This window comes from Phoxinus phoxinus (assembly GCF_949152265.1).
Source record: "Phoxinus phoxinus genome assembly, chromosome: 4".
Lineage (NCBI taxonomy): Eukaryota > Metazoa > Chordata > Actinopteri > Cypriniformes > Leuciscidae > Phoxinus > Phoxinus phoxinus.
The window spans coordinates 31,213,687-31,237,334 of record NC_136879.1 but is presented as its reverse complement, the minus strand read 5'-3'; the positions used below and the strand labels follow the sequence as shown (position 1 = coordinate 31,237,334).

Genomic DNA, 23,648 nt, shown 5'->3' with positions numbered 1-23,648 from the left:
AGTCATATGATAGGTATGTATGAGGAACAGCTTGAAGTTTGAGTTGTCAATCACAAAATAAATCTTCAATCATCAAATATCATTTGTACGTATGCATATTCAAACTCGCTGCATTTTGCCCATTTGCAAGACACACAAGAACCGATGCCGTCAAACCTGACATCACATTTGAATATGGCTTCAGAAGACGTCATATGGACCACTTTTATAGTACTTTTTTGGAGCTGGACAACCCATGGTCACTATTTGGTTTCATTTTATAAGAATTGGTGTTTTGAATATTCATTAAAATCGTTTTAAGAAACCATCCCTTTGAGGACATTAATCTAGTCAAACTACTGTTTACCTATTGTAAATGTTGTAGAGCCAGTCTAGCATAGAGTATATGTCAATGATCTGCAGATCTCCATTGGTGATCGCCTGGAGACGACGGGTAACAGCCTGGTGGTAGCTGTGTGTGTACACTTGGAAGGAGTCATATTCCACCGGATACACAGACACCACATTACGCCGAGCCGCCCCGAGGTCCTCCACCATGCGAACTCTAAGCTTATCCAGGTAGGCTGCTAGCTCGCCTGCCCGAGCTTCTTCATGCTGGGGTAAGTTTGCATCAGCTAACTCGACTACCGCCTCCCTCCAGCGTTTCTTGAACTCCCTCGGCCGTGGGCCTCCTGGAGCGGCTCGTTCGCTCTGAGCCCAGTCCCGATCGGCTTGCTCCTCCTGCTGAAGCACCTGCACCACCAGGCCCAGGTTGGGTCCGGCGGTGGGGCAACGCAGAGAATCCCTTACCACGTCCCACAACTCTTTCTGCAGGGCCTCGTACAGCAGCTCCACATCTTTGGCTTTGCGCCGACTGCTGTCTTTGCTGCTGGGGCTGGTGAAATCCTCAGTGCCCCCTGCCGTAGGAGATTCGGCCTCCCTACACTCCTGCTCCAGCTCCAGAATGTGAGTGTCAGCCAAAAACAAATCTCTTTTTGTCACCAACTGCAGGATCTCCAATACTGACAAAACAGAAAATAAGGTTATCCATTAGTCACACAGCAGAGACTGAATACTAAATTTGTATTGTTTAGTCACCCTCATGTTGTTGCTAAACCCATAGACTTTATAATAATAATTTTGATGTTGTAAATAAAACAAAGATTATTGGTGTGTGTTTTACAAGAAAACACCATTCGTATTTGTCCTGGCTATATGAGGTAGTCAAATTTTCTGATTTCTAGAACTGGGAACAACTGAATGAATAAAATATCTCATTTTTATTATGAAAATATGTTGTTCTAAATAAGCCAAGCTCCACAATATTTTTTATAGTGAAGAAAGTGTCCTTATCCACTAAACCACAAAAAAGTCATGGAGACTTATAATATAGTTGTGAACAATGAGGGCTGAGAAGTAACCAACGCTCTAAAACAGCCAGAAGATCCAATACAGTTCTTCAGAATTCCCCCATTAGTAAATTTCATACCATTAAACCTAAAACATAAATGCAGTATATCTTCCAGATGGTCAAAAGGACTGCCAATGCACTTTGCTGGCTATAGTTTATAATGATCTCACTTGTGTTTCTTATGTGCAGCAGCACTTTTTTACATTCCAAAACATTTCTTTGATGAAGCAGGCGGGCTCTCATTGAGGTCAGTGCTCACACCCATCCTTCATCATTTCCATTCCTTTCCTTTGGGATGAACCCATTTACATGGTCTAACAAATTGGTCTGATCACTGGAGACAGGTTTTGGGAGGCTTCAAGAACAGCATTTCATTTACCAGTCCACAAGTCAACAAGTTCACATACTCAAAGCTGGTCACCAGCATATTGTGTTACGGATGCAAGTGACCAGCGTGTAATGTTCCAAAGTTCTTAGCTTAACCAGACAAACTTCTATGGTATATACAATATATGAATAATAATATTAATAATTTTACTAAAATATTTATTTAAAAAATATTTGTAATTATATTTTTTCTAAATAATAATTGTATTTGAATTAACAATTATATATATATATATATACACACACACAAACATACAGTAGTGGACAAAGCTAATATTTGTTTTTAATGACACTAAAAGATAAATATGAGGAAAATATTTTACATTAAATATGAACATAAGAACAAAACAAAATTGGTTGAGGTATTTATCTGACAAAAAAAGGTAAACTACAGCAACAGGTTTTATTTTACTATGCAAAAAAATGCATAGAAAAAAAAACAAGCTCACATGAAAAGTATACATTGATTACAACATAATTAGTTATTAATATTTCATTGGTTCTCTCTTGTTTTTTTTAATGCGTTCATAATTTCTTTGTATGACAGTCAGACCAAAAATTATTTCAACACAATTTGGCATGTTTCATTACATTATCAGAAATAAAACACTTGACTCCAAACACAATTATGCAATATCTTTATAAAATATTTAAAGTTTTTCATAATATTTGAGTAAAAGGTGGAGATGTCCATTTTCACACTTTCTTCTATTAAAGGTTCACCCAAAAATTGAATCAGTTACTCACCCTCATGTAGTTCCAAACTCGCAAGACTTTCGTTCATCTTCAGAACACAAATAAAGATATTTTTAAATAAAATTTCTGTATTCTCCATATACAGCTATGCAACTACCACTTCAGAATTTGAGATTCATAAGATTCATAAAGAGATCGTAAAACTAAACAAAATCTATATGAAATGAACAGTTTAGTTCAAATATTCTGAACAGGCACGATCGCTTTATATGATGAACAGACTGAATTTAGGCTTTTATTCATAAACATTCATCACCTCACACATCAGTTGTGGTAAACGGAAGCTCAAGCATGTTCGCTTGATGTGAGAGAACCAATGAAGTTCATTCTCGTGTTAAGCAGCACGTTTGAGCTTCTGCAAGAACCAATGAGGTTTGTTCTTGGGCGTCAAGCATGTTCGGTTGAGCTTCTGTCTTTGTTCGCTGATCAGTGTTTAAATGTGAATAAAAGCCTAAATTCAATCTGTTCATATGAAGTGATTGCGGCTCTTCAGAAAATTTGGACTAAACCGCTCAATCCAGATGGATTGTCAAATTGGTAGTTGCGTAGCTGTCAACGGAGGGACAAAGCTCTCAGATTTCATCAAAAAGATCTTCATCTGTGTTCCGAAGATGAATGAATGTCTTACAGGTTTGAACAACATTAGGGTGAGTAAATGATGACAGGATTTTCCTTTTTAGGTGAACTAACCCTTTAAGCTTGCTTACTGACAATTCTCAACACGCATCTATTGAGATGAAGTGAAGATATGTCACAAATCAGCTGTGCAAATAATTGGCCCTGCTGTTGAATTTCTCTTCAGAACATTGAACAGACAGTAAGGGACCTTTTGCGGTGCTGAGTTGCCCATATATTTCCTCTGACTTCCTGACCTCTTCTTAGAGGGAAGGATGCGGGGGTGTTCGGTTGGCGCCTGACTCATCTGTCCCTATCCCTATCGAGGATGGACTGTCCAGTAATGCCATGATAGACCCCACATCCTTCTCAGCCGTCTCGGATAATAACAGCCCAAAAGTGCCAGTCCATTGGAAGGAGATCTAAATATAAAATACAATGCCAAAGGGCTTATCGCCAACGCAGACAGGGGATAAGGTGGAAAAATGAATGTGCTGCCTGTTAAAAATTAGAGTCACTTCCTCTGCAACTCATCCACGTGAAAAGTCCTCCACCCAAGGACGACATGTCACTGTATCATCTAAGTGACTTTGAGATGGGACTACTGACGTTCAACCCTAGGGGAAGTAAAAGTTGACCCTGCAAGTTTCTGTCTGAGAAGTTAGAATTTAGAAACTGGCTCCCTTTTAATGCATGAATGGTCACACTACACAGTACTGTACGTTGAATGGGAATTGAAATAACAGGAATGGAAATTTACTGAACTGCACTTCAAAGAAATTGAACAGGTTATGGCATTCCAGGTAATGAAGTGTTCGTCCACACTTGCGCATAAATCTGTTTGTAAGGCCCATAAAACCTTCAAACTTCACGACTTTTGCAAGCATTTTAACTATAAAACAAGGTTGTGTTTACAGTATGCGTTATATAAAGAACTTGTAAATACTTGCATATTTTAAAGGGGTCATGACATGAGAAACCAAATTTGCCTTGATCTTTTGGTATATAAGAGGTCTTTGTGTCATTAAAACGTCCTGCAAGTTTCATAGCTTAAGACGTCCTCCCCATTATAAACGAATCATTTATTTAATCAAGCTCTAAATACAGCTCGTTCTGGATCCATGGTAAGAAGTGACGTCACGGTACGAAGTGACGTACCAGCGTTTGCATATGACCGCCTCCGTCACAAGACAACTACGCTTTAAGCGCAAGACAACTACGCTCATTTCGTATCATTGTCGCGCCCGCGCGCCTCACAAGTGTTCAGTCGACGGACAGCGAGTTGGTCTGTGTACAGGGAAATTACGATGCCACGCAGATGTGCTGTTCCTGGCTGTGGACAAACAACATCTTTAAATACGCTGCCGAAAGATCCAGACTTCAGGGAAAAATGGATGCACTTTATTTTTTGCGGACGTCCCAGTCACGGCAGTGTTAATTTAAGCGTTTGTTCTATACATTTGAAGGATGACTGTTTTGAGAACAAATCCCAAAATGATGCTGGCTTTGCCAGAAAACTGTTGCTCAAAGATAAGTCCATGCCGACTATTCTGGGCTCAACAACGACAACGCAAACTGTAAGTAATGTATTTAAAACTTTAAAGTACTTTTTAAATACGCTGAATCCGCAAATGTTCTGGCTGGGGGCGTTAATAATTTATGCATAGGCACTGACGTTAGCCAATCATAACAGTGGGCGTTAACACTGAACTCTTAAAGGGGAAACACCCCCAAAACAGACTGTTTGAATCAGAGGATGAGAAACGGGGTGGGAAAAGGTCATAAATCACTACATTTTAAAAGTTTTTTGTAAAAAAAACTATAGTAATACTATAATTGCACCTAAGGGAACATAATAATAAAAAATAAAAAAACCCATGTCATGACCCCTTTAACTTACATCTTGTTCAAAATGTTGGGCAAAAATAAATGCTTTTTATTCAGCAAGGGTATATATATATATATATATATATATATATATATATATACACTGTATGACAGAACTGTATATATGTATTTGTTTTGGACTTTTATATTGGACAAGCAATGGTCCAGATGTTAAAAGCCATGCTTTTATCCCACAGTTATTAAAATGCGGATCGATGCCAGTAACTGAGCTGAGCTGTGCAGAGAGGACAACACTAGTTCTTTGTTTCCAGAAAGTCTCATGCACTAAATTCATGGTGTGTAGAGCATACTTCACTTAAGCATGGACATGTCACCACCCTTCCTTAATGAAAACCACAGGGATTGAAGTTTTGCCTTTTAAGGGCACATATGGCACTATGCTACACAAATATACCTCCACCACGACTTCCAAGAGGAGGTAAAGGTATTTACTTTTGGCCAGGGATTTTAAAGGGTGGGGGCTGACAACCAACTCAACTGAATAGATCTGACTAAGCAAGATATCTGCTAACATTGCACCAACACACCTGCACAACCAACACCTCTCGGCAGGACCAATCAGCCGTTACAAGGAAAAGATTAGCCTGAGTTCTAGGAATGTAATGGAATATGATCTGTTCTCTGTCGTGCCACAGGTTCAGGACCGTTTTCCATGAACCCTCTGTAAGGGTTTCAGAGTCAAAATCCTCCTGTCAAGCCGGAGCACGAGAAACCGAAGAACTTGAGGAATAGCAGCCCACTGAAACTCCCTTTCTCATTCATTCACTTCCCCCATTTAATGCTCAGCATGTGCAGAGTAGACATATTTTCCCCAGAAGTGAAATATTTAATAAGTGAAGGGGCGATTGTATTTCCTGCCTCTGCCTTAGAAGCGCAGATGGGTCGAGTAATACTTGGCGGTATCGTCCCCTGTGCCCAATCCTGTCCAGAAGGAATTTCACATGCTAAAATCTTGTTTCAACGTCCAGCCGAGTGAGATGAAGTGGCTATCAAAGTGACAACTGGCCTCGCCTGCCACTGGAGACCTTAGGTCAGGATTCAAAATGATGACATGAGCCCTTCTCAGGACAGAATGGTCCCACTCCCTTCTTAATTAATTTAGACAAGGCCAACGTCAACAGAGCAAACCTAAATTGGACCATTTGGAAAACGAGTACTCCACCTTACACTAAGTGGAACCCTGCCCTCACTTAATGCTTGTTGGTTTATTTTGACATGCATGGACAAATCTTCCTGCCAAGTGTTGGACAATAGCTGGATAAGGTGGAAGTGTTGGCTATTCCCTTTTACGAGTGACTCTGCCAGTTGGCATGCGGGAATATTTGCTATCATAAACGGGAGTGCATTGATTCCATTCAGATACTGTTTCCATGGCGGCCATGACAGAATGGCTCTCAGCTGTAGTTATGGCTTATGGTTCGAGGTTGCGGGTAGTTTGGTGAGGTCTGGAAATCATTCACTAGGATGAGGGGTAAACGCCCTTCTATATGGCTGCTTTATCAATTCAGTCAGATTTCCTCTTACACTCTGCCAATCCCAAAGACAACTGAATGCATTCAGTTCTGATAGATACCAGCCACCCAACCGCAACGAAGACCTTGCTCTCTGAACAGTGAGGTTTAGTTGCAACATGCTTTGTGTACCAAGAACAATTTCTTCATATTGTTATGACAAAACAAAATGGGAAAAATTGGAAAGCATGGTATTTTGTAAAAAGAAAGAACATTTTTGTTAAGGAAACTTTGCATTGAAGTTTAAGTTTAATCTCGGAATTTAGCATTTGGTGTGTTCTTCCTTTGATTTAATATCAACATGCATGTAAAAAAAAAAATCAAAGCCTAAATTCAATCTGTTCATCATATAATGCGATCGGGTCTCTTCAGAAAAAATTTGGGCTAAACCGCTTTATTCATATGGATTAGTTTTAAGATCTATTTATGAACTTTTGAAGCGTCAAAGTGGTAGTTACGTAGCGGTCAATGAGAAAGCTCTCAGATTTCAACAAAAATATCTTTATTTGTGTTCTGAAGATCTGAAGTGTTCTGAAAGTATTATGGGTTTGGAACGACATGAGGGTGAGTAAATAATCACAGAATTTTTGGGTGAACTATCCCTTTAATATTTTTGTGGAAACCATGACGTTTTTTCCCCCAGCATTCTTTGTTCAAAAGATCAGCATTTAGAAATACAAATATTTTGAAACATTATAAAGACCTCAATTTAATGCATCAATATAAATAATATTTACAGTACTGTGCAAAAGTCTTAGGCACGTTAGTATTTGCACTCCGAAAAATGGTTTTAAGCCAGTTATTTAAATCTTTTGCTGTAGTGTGTCAGTAGGAAATATCAGTTTACATTTTCAAACATTCCTTTTGCCATTTATTGTAATAATCCAGAGAGGTTTTTGAATGCACATGGAGAACTGATCTCATCATCCTCCAGAAGAACTGCGGAAACGTCTCCAAAGCGATTGAAGAAACCTTCCGGCAAAGCTAATACTGTGAAAAACGTTAGGTATTTGTGTAAAAGTCCTGTAAAGTGAGGATGCTTAAAAGATAATGTCATAAATAGATTTGATTGATCAATTAACTTCTATTCTAGCTAAATCAAATACATATTTGGTGTGACCACCTTTGCAGGAAGGTTTTTTCAAATGTCTTGGAGATGTTTCCGCAGTTCTTCTGGATTTCGTCTATCTCAGTTTTGTCTGTTTCTTCATGTAACCCCAGACAGACTCTATGATGATGAGATCAGATCTCCGTGTGGAGCACCGGCTGTTGTCAGACTCCTTGTGCATTTAAAAATATCACTGGATTATTACAATTAATGGAAAAAGCAATGTTTGGAAATGTAAACTGATATTTCCATCTGACACACTACAGCAAAAGATATAAATAACTGGCTTAGTTAAAACCATTTTTTGGGGGGTAAAAATACTAACGTGCCTAAGACTTTTGCACAGTACTGTATATATATATATATAAAGCAATGAGACAGGAAGTAAAAGCATACAAAATGTTTTGCCTACTCAACAAGTGAAATCTGATCTGGTTGACAATTGACAGTTGACACACTCCATGAACAGGATTGCCGCCCTGTTCTTCACTCAGTTTTCTGGCTTTTCTTGCATGGGTAGCAACCGAGGCATGCATGGAATTACACATTATTTGAAGCATAACTTCCTTAATCTTTTTTTTTTTGCTCCATATACCATTTGAATGCATCACTGTGAAGCTGTTTGATAACATCCTTAAAAAGGACTCTGAATTAAATCCTGAAAGTCTTGATTATCATTCACTCAGGAATGTGCTGCCACTTGAGGACAGCTGCATGGATGAAGCAATGCTTTCTTTTGTCACAACACTTACGTCTGCAAAATAAATGGGAATTATTATTTAAGCTCATACAGAAGACCTTTTCTGGAAAACTTAAGAAAGAATCACAAAAACAGATACTAAACAAAAAAATGGGTTTAGCATTGGAATTTTGTATATTTAATATGACATCCAATCAATGTGTAAACAAAAATGCTCTTCAACCAAATTACAGATGGATCGTATAGTGTCTGGTGTTCTTCTCAGCTGATAGCTGAGAGTTACTAAACTAATAACTTGGAAACCCACATGACTGTTGCGGGAGGTCACCAGAAGGTTTCCCGTCAACATAATGTGGCTAAATACACAAATAAAAAGTGATTTTTTGCTGTGTCAGCTGGGACATGCAAAGCAGCAAGAAACCCTTTCCCCCCTGCTGAAACAAAGCAAAGACATGACCAAACATGACACTGTTGGGCACATTCAGTTCCCCTTTGCTCGGATTCCTCTTTTGTCATGTTCCATGCTGCATTTACGCAAGGTAAAGAGGCTGATGGATTAAAAATTTGACAGCCCTCTAGCCCGTATGGTGATAACACCAGATTTTTAATGGGGCCTACTATGGGGTAGGAACGATTAGTTCCAAAAAAAAGCTTTGATAATCAGCTAAATGCATGCCGCTCTGACAGTCATGTTCTCCGATTATCAATCTTTCTGCAAAATTGAGTTCCAACACTAATCAAAACCATCTGAACCTGCTAATCAGAGTCTTGCTTCAAAATGACACACAATTGTGTATGAGCATAGCTGAAATTAAATTCTAGGTTGACCACACAATGAACTCTGTTGACTGTTCAACAAATGCACCAGCAATCACTAACACTGTAGATATGTTTGCAAAACAGTCCAGTCCTGTGACGTTAGCAATCCGCATTGCTAGGTTGAAGGTATCCATTCTCATCCTTCACTACCATTCTTTTATGCTTTTTTTCTTGAACAAAGAGAGCTTGCAATTTGCTGCCAGTTTTTCAACCTTATCTCTCACGGTCTTGCAGTAAAAAGCCTGAAACCTGAGCATGCAATCATGTGCAAATTCCTACTTAGCATGTTCCATGCTCGTGCAGGTCAAGCTAAACAGCCAAGCTCTGGTACAGTTGTGGTTAAACGTTTGGGAACAAGCAATAAAGATAGTTCGATAGTTTAAATGGTGAATTAATTAGCAAATAATGCCATGTTTAGCAGTATCACGGTCTTTGATGACTGCCTGTAGATTTTCTAGAAGGGCAATATAATTATGCTTCATAAGAAATTTGAATATTCAGAAATACTGTATTGCACTGACACAAACAATTACAAAACAACTGTTATAAATAGCTAAACTGCTAAACATTTTATGTGTGTAAAATGAGAAACACATATAGAACAAAAACAGTTTTATAATGTATATTAAATTTGTAATGGTCAGGTAAATCTGGTCCTTTTATTTTTAGGAATATGGGTCTATTGCTGAGTGCTGCTATACAAATGCAGCTTCAGATTCACTAGTTGACTGTTTACCTGAAAGTGGCTCCCTGGGTTTGACCTCGGGCACCTCCTCAACTGGCTCTTCCTCGGGGCCCTGGGATGAGTGGTCCTGCATGGACTCCCTCTTCATCTTGCCCTTGCCCACCATCTTCAGGAAGGAGAGTCGACGACTGGTGGAGTCAGAATCAGCTTCTGAGCATTGGTCACCATTGGTCAAGCTCTCCTTGCGATCTTTACACTTCCCTGCCATTCTATAGGAAGAAGAAAGTTGATTAGTTACATTTAGATTTTGCAGACACTTTTATCCAAAGCACATTGCATCTAAGGTGTTGCTAGAATCATGCTCTTCAACTGTTTGAGAATTGTTGTAATGGCACAAAAATACCAAAAATAGTCTTTCATAAACTAATAGTGTAGTTAGAAAAGTATGGATTTAAAGGCATGTGTCTAGAACAGTCTGTCTATTCTACTAGTGGCAACAAACGGAACTACACAAATTATAATTGTTTACAAATGAGTTTCCCAAACACTCCTACCTCCCTTTGGCAATAAATCATCATATAAATCATGAATTAGTCCTAAACTGTTTATCACACTTCATTTCTTTCTTTTGTGCAACAGTGCATGTTCATTTTCAGCCATCTTGGTTCCGGAGGTTTTCTTTTTATTCATTCTTCCTATAGGGATTTTCAAAATGTCTTTGTTAAAGAGTTTTGAGTTATCAACCAAATCAACTAGCTACAAATTGAATTATTTAAAGCAAAAAAGTATTTGAAAATCAGACAAAAAGTCAAATATATATGTACTTAATGGGTTCAATGAGGGAAAGCACTACAATTCCATGATGCATTCCGAATGACATAATCCAAATAAAATATAATATAGAATTGCTTTAAAGAAATAGATATACCAGTAGTTACATATCTACACATTATATTAGATTTTTTTTTGTGTGCAATATCAATATCACACATACACAAATATATAGTTTGAGAGCATAGGGAGACTAACAATTACATCATCCGCAATGCTTCATGGGAGTGGGGGCGGGGAATAGTTTCTCACCAGGAATTAAAAAATAACTTATTAAAAAATAAGTTAAATGCAGGCTAATGGCTTCAACAAAAGCAAATACCACCAATGATTAACAAACTGCAACCGGAACCAAATGACATTCTTTTACGTTGATGATTATCGGATGTGCATTATTCTGATGAAGATTACACATACAGTGTTACTTGCACTATTTATTCAACGGCACATACTTAAAGGGATAGTTCACTTTAAAATGAAAATTCTGTCATTATATACTCACCCTCAAGTTGTTTCAAACCTGTATGAATTTATTTCTTCTGCTGAACACAAAGGAAGATATTCTGAAGAATGTCGGTAACCGAACAACTGGTCCTATTGACTTCCATAGTATTTTTTTTTCCTACTATGTAAATCAATGGGACCAGTTAACTGTTTGGTTACCGACATTCTTCAGAATATCTTCCTTTGTGTTCAGCAGAAGAAAGAAATTCATACAGGTTTGAAACAACTTGAGGGTGAGTATATGATGACAGAATTTTCATTTTAAAGTGAACTATCCCTTTAAGTCTGCAACCAAATCTACAGATGAAAATTATCGTCATGAATTAGAAGTCTAAGACGAGATTTTTTTAAAGATAAATGTCGGAGGATTTTGAAAAGGAGCTTGAAATTATTGCCCAGCTCTATTGGTTTAAACCGCAAGAGGTGTCTACTCTCACCTTATCTTACGCTACTCCATCGCGTCAGGGGTTACTCTTTTGGAGTATGTCGACTTGCGTAGGCTGTCTGCCGGAAGCTAGTTATTTTAGTTTATAAAGTAAGTTTTAAAATATGGATATTTTTCTTACAAAAACACATCACATCACTTCAGAAGGACTTTTTTTAACACCCTGGAGCCGTATGAATTACTTTTATGATGGATGGATGGATTCACTTTTTAGGACTTCTAATTATTATAAAGCTTGGAAGAGCAATGATATTATTTAATATAACTCGGATTGTGTTCGTCTGAAAGAAGATAGTCATATACACTTTGACTTGAGGGTGAGTAAATCATAGGATAATTTTCATTTTTGGGTAAACTCCATTAAGAGGAATTGGAACCGGAACCGTTTAATTCTTTGCAGTTCCCATCCCTACCCATCATACCGTAGCAAGCTCCCTTCTGAACTCCGTCTGCCTTTCTTCTTCCTCCCCAAGGGTGAGGCTGAACCTATAGAGCCCTGTGGGGAGGGGGTTTCCCTGCCCTTGCTCCTGGCAGACATGCGCAAGTTCTTGCCCAGTTTGCCCAGGGTCTTGAGGGGGGAGACCCCCTTCATGCGTTCCAGCGTGCCTTTGATGGAGCTTCCCTTCCCCGAGCCTCCACGTCGCACCTCATTAGCCTCATTTTCACCTTCCTCATCCTCAAACGGGTTTCTGTCCCGCGGCACACGCCCATCCAGGAGTGAGCCTCCGTTGCTTCTGGGCCAGTCCTCATCTGAGCCAGGCTCCTCAAATGGATTGTGGTTAAGACTCATTTTTCGGAGAATGAACTCACTACGTGTAGTCTCCAAATCCACACTAAATCTGCCTCCCTTCAGCCGAGACGGGAGGTTCTTAAGGACTGGCATGGTTGCGCTTGGAGGATATATGCTGGAAGAGAGATAAAACAGTTATCTATCAGAATCCCCACTACCAGTATGAAGTGTGTAAGCCATTACAGATGCCTCTACAAACAGGAAATTACTGCCACACAGGCCAGTACACTGGCATTCATCCATCATGCTGCTATGAGCTTTCATTTTTTCATGAAAAAGTTCCTTGGTTCTTTCAATACAATACAGCCGAAATTAAATAGTAAAATGCACATAGAAATAGAGAGACTGGATCTTGTGAAACTGTAGATTTCAATAGGTAGTGTCTGATAATGTGGACACTGTGGTGACTTTAATTAATTTAAAATTACAGTAAAAATGCACTTTATACATATAATGGAAGATTTATACCTCTTCTTTGATAAGCATGTTGTTATGTTCTGAATTTAAATTCGTTTTGACACTTTCTTTGGGGGATATACAGTCAAAATGTCAAGGTGATACAACTGAAAAAAACTGAAGAAAAGCCTAATTAAAAATTAAATTCTTGAAAAGAAAATTTAAACTAGTCTGGCTATTTGTTATTATTATTTCCCTCAAAAAACACAAAAATTGTTTTAACAAACTGTTTAGCTACTTAATAATATTTGAAAAAAAAAATTGTTCTGCCAAATCAAAGCCATGTGGTACAACCAACATGGAAATGATGTCACAGAGAGGAGTACTTCAAGGTGCAAGGTGACCTTGTGGTGCAACTCCCCAAATATAAAGATATTATGAATTAATAATTTAAATTATTTGTTAAAAATACTTTTCATATTTGTATATTATTTATACATATATAGTAATGATTAAGTCTGACACTCACATTCAAGGTTTAAAAATATATATTTTTAGCACATGCATACGGAGCCCCTCACATAAAAAATTTGTTCTCACGACTTATTAATTCATGGCCACGGTTTATTTATTCGTTCCCTCGTGATAATTACAATGTCGCCATGTTATACTAATGTACTCTTTCATTTTTATTTAGTTAAATCGTGGCCCCGAAAATATTTGTTCTTTTCTTTATTTGTCATTGACCCATGTCCTGTTGAGCCCTTTTCATTTTACTGATGTTTTCGCAGTTTTAAACATCAACTCAGCAATATCCGCAATACAAACAGCATTAAACAACACAGATAAGAGAGATCTGACAGTTTTATTTGAAAGATTACTTATTTTATGATGGCGGAATCTGAATCACACCCTTTGGTTAATCTTGAAGACAATTATTATGAGGACTTTTGATGTTGGGCCTGCCTATATCACAAGAATAATAATAAAAATTCCTATACTCAAAGGGATGCAATAACAACACATACAGCTTCTGGTTAGGACAAGTCACCCCAAAACTTTAACATCTGACATTTTATATTATGCCATTACTCTGTGTTACGACTGAACATGCGAAATCTTATGTAAATAAACACAAGGAGGCTTCAACTTGATGAACCGAGTCTATTTCAAGAAAACATGTTTGCCTCTTTCAAAGGCTTCTTGGGTAGAATAGCCCACTTGGATATTTATGGCTGGTGACAAAAGGGGATAGGAACAGCGCTGAATCACATCCGGTTTGCTAATTTGTGTCCTTGTTGTGTGTATGTGTGTGCGCATATGAGGGGGCCAATACTTCATGAATGATTAACTTTGGGTTAACGGTCTACCTGGCTTCCTCTTGATAAAAACTACATTCTGCCATTTTAACAACAGTAAACAAAAAAGAAAAAGGTTATTAAAACACGTTTCTGAGATCAAAGTCACATTCTATACAGTAGCTTGGAGACCAATTTCAGTGTGTAACAGCCAACAAGCCTTAAATTCCTAGAGAGGGTCTATTGTTTGTGGCTTCCTACCTCTTTTAAATAATTATGTCTGCATGATTTTTCCATATGGGTCACCCACCATTCAGGGCTTATTCTTTTATGATTATCCACATTGCAAGATGTGTGTAATACACTGAAAGTCTTACTCTGACATACTCTGACAAGGTATTTCGAAGAATGTTTCAACACTGTTTGTCCATGTAATAAAGTTCAATGGGGATCAGATCACCAATATTGGAAATCATTAACTTTCATTTTATGTGCAAAAAATATTTTCTTTTGTGTTTCACAGAAAAAAGAAAGTCATACCTGTATTTTGTAATGAGAAAATAATGACAGAATTGAACTTTTTTAACTTGGCAGTCTCTTGGTTGTTGAATGACTAGTGAGATGTAATTATTAGACAAGAAGGACACTTTCATATAGCAAATGGAGTGAATGAGGAGGAGAACGTAAGTTACACAACTGCTTAACAACAGTGTTAATTTATGCTTGAACCAGAAGGATATTAACACGTTAAATTAATGAGTTATTAAGACACAAAGCGACTGAAAAGTCTCACGGCTTCAGCGATTGAAGTTCTATTGCTGATCATCCTCTCTCAATATTTCCACTGAAATTCCAGCTCTAATTATAAACCTTACAGTGGAGCCAATATGGAACGTCGGGTTAGATCATTGGGTGAGATATAAAAAACATACTACCGCTTTCCCAGACCAACTCCTCTTCCTGTCTCATACAGGTATGGGACAAAAGGGACAGGCCCCCTGCATTACAGCCAATGGTAGTGACATTACGTAACAAGTTTAATGGATAAAGTCAAGGAGAAATCAGACAGACGAGCTATATCACTGTGCCTATCCTGTTACATCTAGTTAATAACCAGCAGATGTGATTGCCACATTTGAGGTATTACAGGATGGCAGGGCATATTAACTTACAACCGTATTTCATGAAGTGATATAATGTCAGTATACCATTTTTTTTTTACCTTAAACTGTACTGATAACAAGCATAATAATACAATATGGTTAGGTCACAGTTAGTCTCAGCCTCAGACTTCACGCCCACGGACTGTTGGTTGAACATCTGATGCATATGATACACAAAATGGGAAAAACATGGAGTTTCGAGGTTGTCGTTTGATTGGTTGAATTCTACAGGATGTCCGGGAGAAACGCGTTCTTTAACGGGTCAGCCTGGAAACAAAGCCGTCGTCACGCCAAACCCCCTCATGGAAGAAGAAAGCCATCGTTTTTTACAACTGTGACAATGAGCACTTTGAGGATTTTCAAAAGTATGTGAAGTTCAAGGCTCCATTGTTGCAGTAAACGTGCACAACATTCTTGAATTAATATTTTATTAGATGCGCGCCGGTCTGTTATCGTAGGGACATCGACGTTACATTTTGCGTTACATGTCAGTCAAATGCCCTCTTGGGCGGTGCTTGACCAATGAAAGCTGTGATAGAGTCCAAACCTAGTGCCGTCAGTCTGAAGGTCAGGCTACGTGAGACTAGGTAGCAGTTAACCAATTAACAGATTTTTAATGTAGCATATTTTCTCCTGAAAAAAAATCTTGTTTTTTTTAAAGGAAAAACTATAATAGTTTTTGTACATTTTGGTTTGTGTCAAAGATGGCTTCTGGAGGATGCAAAAATACCAAAATATTGTTATATAAGATGCATCAGCTAAGTCTCACTCTATCCGCACCACAATCCTCATCAACTGCACCACCTACTATTTCAATATTATGCGGAACCACAGACTGCATTGCCAGTGAGGTTCAAAGTCTATCATCTTGTCTCTTAGAAGGGATGGGCAATGAGTTACACTGAAACGGAGGGAGGACTGGTCTTAATATGTGACGGATAGAGGAACTGCTTCTGTTGTAGCTTTGGGTTTCAGGCTCTGGTTAAAGGAAAAGCACTGGAATGTTGGAGAGAGGCGAAGACAACCTCCATATGACTTTCCCTTAGGTTAAGTTTCAGTGCTCCTAAAGTCATGGGGTAATGCAAGCTTGTGATCTCAAACAGGTCGCTTAGATAGATAGATAGATAGATAGATAGATAGATAGATAGATAGATAGATAGATAGATAGATAGATAGATAGATAGATAGATAGATAGATTTTTGTTTGCACGTCACTGAAGCCACAGATTCGACTGAGGATGAAAGTGTTGAAAAGAGTCCCTTACACCATCATTCATCACCACCATATTACAGATGAACTCAAAACAAGCAAAGCATTATATGGGTACCACAAGGTCAGATTACTTGTATTGACGTAACCAGCACTGTCAAATCTTAGTCGACCATCTTGACATTGGAATATGCCCTGCTATAAAGGCTTGTGCTTTTCCAGGACATTATCTTTTACTTGCGAGTAAATCTTTAACTGTGCACCAGGAGAACAATGTTAGATGACCTTATACGATTGTCTGTGAATGAGGATTGAAGCTTTCGTTTTTTTAAAACAGGAAGGATAAATATTTTACTTAATAAGCAGGAAGGGAAAATTATTAAGTCAGCTTTTTTTTTTTTTACATGGTCATGTGACGAGTTTGCAAAAAAAAGACGTGTAAATGAGGATTAAATAGAAGGACAGAGAGGACAGTATCTGCTGTGACACTAACTATCGACATTGCATTCAGTTCAATTTCTCTAACAAGAGATGTGGAAAAGTTTAGTTTCACTCAAAAAAACGGACTTACAACTGAGTAAAAAAAAAAAATCAATAAACAATATATTTATTGGCGTTAAGCCTGATTTCCCTTTAATTCTCCCTTTTTTAAGACATATATTAATAAAATATCCAAATATTTCATTCATTTAACAGTTCTATAACCAAATGCATAGATTTGAACAATAAAAACGGCAGCGTTATTGTAGCATTGTGACGGTAAATTCTTCAGAGTGGTTAACATGATTACAAATGACACAAGGTCCAGTGAAGTTTAGCACTTTATAATAACAAAGGGGAAATTTAAAAAAACTTACGGAGTCCATGTCGGTCGGTCTTCATGTCAGAAGAAAATTAAAAATTAAAAATATTTAAATGAAATGATGTGACAACAATTCAAATCGAAGAACGTCCCACTTGAGTGATAGTGTGTCAACACCACCGTTCAGAGTAAATGACACGAGCTGCTCAGTCAGGACTTTTACTTTTCGTTTGTGGGCAGGTCTAATAACTCCCCCTCCTAAAAAATAAAATAAAATAGAAAAAAATAAAATAAAATAGAAAAAAAATAAAATAAAATAAAATAAAATATATTTGATTGAAATATTTTTAGAATTAAATTCTATTTCGATTTATATGAATAAAATTACATTTAATTAAAAACATATATTATTAATACATTATTATTATAATTAATATTATTTTAAGGATATTTTAAGAACTTTAAAAAGGTGCCTATAGGTTCTCCAAAAGGATTTCACCAGTGTGCCACAAGTCTTTTTTATTACAATAATTTAGTGTGGACACAAGGATAGTAATACCAGTAAATTTTACTTGTATTATATCCGTGTGGAGACGTTTGGTCTCACACACACACACACACACACACACACACACACACACACACACACACACACACACACACACACACACACACACACACACACACACACACACGCACGCACGCACGCACGCACGCACACGCACGCGCACGCGCACGCACACACACACACACACACACACACACACACACACACACACACACACACACACACTAATCTGTAAAATAATAACCAGTAAAAACATTAGTATTCATGTTGTCAGGACATCCTTCATTTAAAAAACAATACAAAAAAAAAAAAAAACCCCGGATAAACCATAAATTGGTATGTGGCTTATTGAATGGGTCACGGGCCATTAAAATTGACCTGTGACCTCATACATTTTTCCCCAATTCAACATTTTTATATTTCACAAAACAATCAGGCAGCACACGTGCCAAAGGAAAGTCAGAAAAATGCGTATAAATTTTGTCTGAACAATATAAATTGCTCTGGAGTGCGTCATGGGGGCACATTTCAACTGAACAAGACCTGAAAAAGAAAGCAAGCATGCTGAAAGAGTGAGCTTCTCCAAACCCTTGTTTTCCTAAGTATTATGAAATCTGTGTTCTTCAACAATATGATAAACAGTACAGAAAAGCTTCTTCGCTGCTGCATAAACAAAGGATTGTCATGAGTGTCACGCCTCCCTTGAGCCTCAGGGGCTTTCACAGAGGTCAAAAACTTGGCATATTTAACTCTCTCTTTTTTTCACATAGATGAACAATCTGTGTTATAAACATACAAACAAGAGCACTGACCACTTGGGCTGAGCAAATGGGCTAAATGGGGGGCATAACAAGTTGTACATATTGCTACATTCAAGGTTCAAGCATTTTATCCCCTTTTTTTCCTTTTGCAGCTATATCTTCCGGACACACTTTCCCATGTCCACCTTGACCTCCCGGATAATCAATTATAGGATTCATGCCATATCTTTTCGTTGAAACTGAACAAGGACAACACCTTCTTGTTCCTGTTGATTGTCGGGGCAAAAAGTGCATCAGGAAACCACAATTGGCGCCACATCTAAGACCAGCACTGAATAAAGCGGGACTGTATAAAGAGAAGCTCCAAACTGGGGTGAATTCTTGGCTTGGGGAGCAGGAAATAGTACCGCATAACATTAACTTTGTCATTGTTGTGTGTGTTTGCTGGTGCATCCTTTGCTCCTGCTCTGCCTACGAGGTTCACCGTGGCGATATTTCAAATATTTCCCAACAGCCTAAGCTCTTCAATAGGAAAATCTGGCTCGCATTTGATTTGACATGATTTAGTTTAGAAACATTTTATTTGTTTTTCAGATTGATTCTTGTAAAATGGTTCTGTGGTTTTTGGACTATGCATTTTCATGGAAATCACACTACTAAATATATAGGCAGATATTTATTTGTCATGTATGGTAAAAATTTGATTATTATAAATATGTGTAACATATTATATGTAAATAGATAGGAAAACTTTAACACCCATAATGCGCTGCATGTTGCATGGTCTGCTATACGCTTTCCAGAGTCAAATATCTTCATGGTAAAGTAGCAAATACCTCTTAGTAAACTTTTTTTGTATTGTTCCCGAGTGCAAGAATTCAAAGAGTAAATGTTTAGTGGAGTGAGTTACTTTTGGTTTCCAGTGAAGGATTCTGTCAGTTCTGCCCAACAACATGAAGCAAACGCTGGCGCGTACATAAGAAAGTTGCTGCCATAGTGTGCCATTTTTACCATATTGTAGTTTAAAAAGTTAGATCAAATTCTCAAGGGTAAACCTACCCTTACAATAACTGTTCTGTTAATAAACCTCTGCCGATCCGACTGTCCGTGGCTGGGATCACAAAAATGCGAAAGTATAACCTGTAGTTTTCACAAAAGCCTTGTGTTTGTTAAAATGAGGATCTCATGTGATTACACCCATTTTTAAAGTTTCTTTTCAATGCTGCTTGTCATTACAGTAAAGCACACCATTCTTGGTTTCTCTCCCAAAGTGGTGTGCTCACATCCCTGTTTGTCAGCATTATTATGCAACCTCTTGCTGGCACCTGAGATAAGGGTCAGCGGAGGATGGTCCAATCATAGCCTGCCTGCATCCTGCAGCGGTGCTCCTTACGGACCACAGGAAAAGCCCTCTGGATCTGTGCTGAGAGAAGGGCTCTATCTCATGTCACTAAAACAGCAGCGAGCAATCAGGAGCAGCCTTACTGACACACTCCGGTGTGGTGAATGCCAGCAGAGGAACAGGGGGTTATCCTTTATAGGGCCCGTTTTAGCTGGTAGCATCCTGATTCCGTTTCGCTGTAGTGTGGGCATCTGCAAGCGGGAATGGACTGGATGGACGACACAGGTGTAACCTTTTACATTGAGGGGGGTCAGGTTAAAGCTAATTTAAGAGGTTTGTGAGGAAAAACGTCACTCAACATGCGAGGAAGGCTTTGTCTTTCCCTGGGGTTTTATGGTTGTCGTCGTGTCGTCGCTGTTCGTGTGTTTTCTGTCATCTGCAGTGTCTTGTTTACTCATCTTGGTACAGGTGTTGTTTTCACTCACTTTATAAGACTAATTGTACATTTTCGACATAGTATGACAAGTCGATTGTGTATTATATGAATTCACGATTCATTTTGATAAGAATGCGTATGTGACTGCTTTTTTAAATTGAAAATGCACAGAAAAGTCATAGCAAATAATTACCCAAATTGGCTCTGTTCTGAGAGGTTCATGGAGATCATGTAAAAACATGAAAAACATTTAAATAATAAAATGCAATTACCATATACTTGTAAGTTATATCAAAACAAATGTCTTATCAGCAAAAAAAAAAAAAAAGGAGAAAATGTTAGTTTTGTTGTTGGTGTCAAAGGTCATGTCCAATCAAACTATTTGGTAGTGGTTCCTTTTTGGTTCCTGTTTGACTCCAATGACCCCCTAGACACTCTACGGCCCTCCAATCTAAGCTGATATGTACCTCTATTGCTTCTGATGTAATACAAATAAATAAAATCAAATATATGTCAGTTTAATGTCGTACATCTTTATTTTTCAGTGTTTTCCAGCATTTGAATTAGGATGTTAATATAACTAAACTGAAATAATTTCAAGACTTACTAAGCCCCCCCTGGAAGTTTGCTTAGGCCCCGGGTCCCTGGTTGAGAACCACTGCTCATATGGCACATTCATTTGTGAATTGGTAGAAACTGTTCAAATAAGGCAGATGCCCTCGGAAACAAGAAAAATAACAAATCCTCGAAAATGAACAACAAAAGAACAAATAAAATATAAGCCAGAATTAAATAATGGTTCACTTGTTATTCAAGTCAAATCACACTTCTGTTTTTCCGTGTCATATAAATGCAAATCTTTTTTCACAAAATTTTGCACATTGTTGGGCTTATGCAGTTTGTGGTAACATTTACACATTTTAATGTTTTTTTCTTTTTCTTTTTTGTATCAGTTGGGTCGCCACCTGATAATCAGTCAAATCTGAAGTGAAACTGGTTGAAACCCAACTGATTACAATGACTAGATTTCTGGCCATTGTTTTGAGATGTGATATCCACAGAAAGTGAATCAGTAACTGCACGTGCGAACACATGGTTTTGTAGCATCACAACACAGACCATGGTAAATATATCAAGTCATATTTCACAACTATAAAGATCAATAAGGCTTTCCAGTTTTGTTTGAGAGTATTAATGCGAGAAGTGTACAAAAAGTGTGGAGACTTCACATACTTGGCCTTGATGACATTAATGTTATATCACTGACAATGAGACCTATAACATCCACTCAGCTCACCAAGACATCAGAATAACCTTCGTTGCCCAGTGGAACAGCTGAAACCAATGACATCTAAACTACTACTACTACTACTACTACTACTACTAAAGTTGTAAACACTCCTGCACTTGTCATATGAGGAGTTTTTAACGAATCAAATGTCTGAAAGCCCTGTCAAACCAGAAAAAAACGTTCCTCTTACCTTGTTTGGCAGTGAAGCGATGGTAAATCCCTAAAAGTCTCAGAGCAGGGACATCCCAGTGCCCCAGAGGTTTAGTATCTGTGTATGTATGTGTGTGTTCGTTTGACAGGATTAACTGGAAGAGTCCAACTCGAGAGTGACTAACTATACATGTGCTGTTGTCCAACTGAATGCACGTCTGAAGTCCGAGGCTAGCTATGGTCACTTCCTGAGTTGTTTTGGAGCGCAAAAGACGATGCTTTTTCCTCAGGAAGCCGGCCATCCCCTTTCCTTTCCACCAGCTCGGAGCTTCCCCCACCACCTCTTGGGCCTCTGGGATCATGGGCACTATGACTCCACTAATTACTCTGGGAATCGTGGATGCATGCAGTACAGTATTTTTCTGTTGAATTCTTTACTGACTGGCATGGATACGTGTGCTTATGACTAACATGATTGGTCAGTACTTGTGCATGGCGTGAGGGAAGTGGATCTGAGTGAGTAGGGTTCCTCTGTCCTGCTCGGCTTTTGTCTGAAGCATGTTTGTTGATGCTAATCGTGCTCACAGGCCTAGCACATCTGAAGGTGTTTTCCCAACTGTGGGTTGAAATAAGCAGGGCAGACTTGCTGGGTTGCTGTGCCAGGGTCAATGAGTGCACCTGCATGGTCTCTGCGTGGGGTAGTTTGTTTGTTTTCTTACAGCGAGACTCGGCATTGTATTAAACCCACGGATCTATAGACACAGGGCTTTGATCACCACTGTGGTAATGAATGCTATTTATGTTGTTTACATCATGGGAACAAGCATGACTTTTGCTGCTTGAAAGAATTCAAACAGCTTTATCTAAAAGAAAAAAGAAAAACAATGTTTCTCTTCCTCTTTGTTGACATGCCTCACTGTTGACATGGTATGTTTCTGATATACCATGTGTTTTACATTCAAACAATACAAAAATGTTAACTTTGTACAGAGTTTAAACCCGTCATTCATGTTTTTCCATCTTTCAATATAGGACTAAGCATTATTGATGATTGACTGTTTTTCTTATGAAAGCTGAATAAGAGCTTCTTCTGAGTTTATAGTTAGCCTATTCGTTATTCGATTATTAATCTTAAACGTTTTGTAAGTCATCCGTGTTATATAATAACACCAATAGCTTGTGTAACCAAAATTGCTCGAAATAGATTCTTGATATGAACAGATTCAATGCTGCCCTCTGCTGTCACTCTCAATAAACTTTTTGACAGGATAGCAGAAACATCTTATGTCAGATAGATCTATCCATATTTTTATCATAATTTATCCTGAATAAAAGGTTCAAGGAGCTAATACATGTTTCACAAACTCATACATCCACCATTATTTAAATTTGATTATATGTGTGAAATTCAAAAGGTAGAATATTAAAGTTGCAAAACCATAAAGCTATACACATAGGCATATTAAGTACTTTAGTAAACACAATAATAATAATAATTAGCTGAATATTATATTAATATTATTTTATTTCACAAAGATTTAACAGGCTATATGTGACCCTGGACCACAAAACCTTATGGGTAAATGAAAAATTGCTGCATCCACACACAAAAAATAAATTTGATATATTTGCGGTAGGAAATTTACTAAATATCTTCATGGAACATGATGTTTACTTAATATCCTAATGATTTTTGGCATAAAAGAAACATTTATTATTTTGACCCATACAATTGCCACAAATATACCTGTGCTACTTATGACTGGTTTCGTGGTCCAGGGT

General features: G+C 37.9%; 1 protein-coding gene across 1 annotated transcript in view; it reads right to left on the bottom strand.

The window, feature by feature from the left end:
• Positions 1–12,564, bottom strand: part of exoc3l2b (exocyst complex component 3-like 2b) — an 18,237-nt gene extending 5,673 nt beyond the window's left edge. Inside the window, 5 exon segments of the mRNA XM_079609073.1 lie at positions 90–238; positions 241–343; positions 346–1,001; positions 9,931–10,148; positions 12,082–12,564. Of these exon segments, the coding sequence (XP_079465199.1) occupies positions 90–238; positions 241–343; positions 346–1,001; positions 9,931–10,148; positions 12,082–12,542 (1,587 nt within the window). The 5' untranslated portion in view covers positions 12,543–12,564.
• Between the last annotated feature and the right edge of the window lie 11,084 nt (positions 12,565–23,648).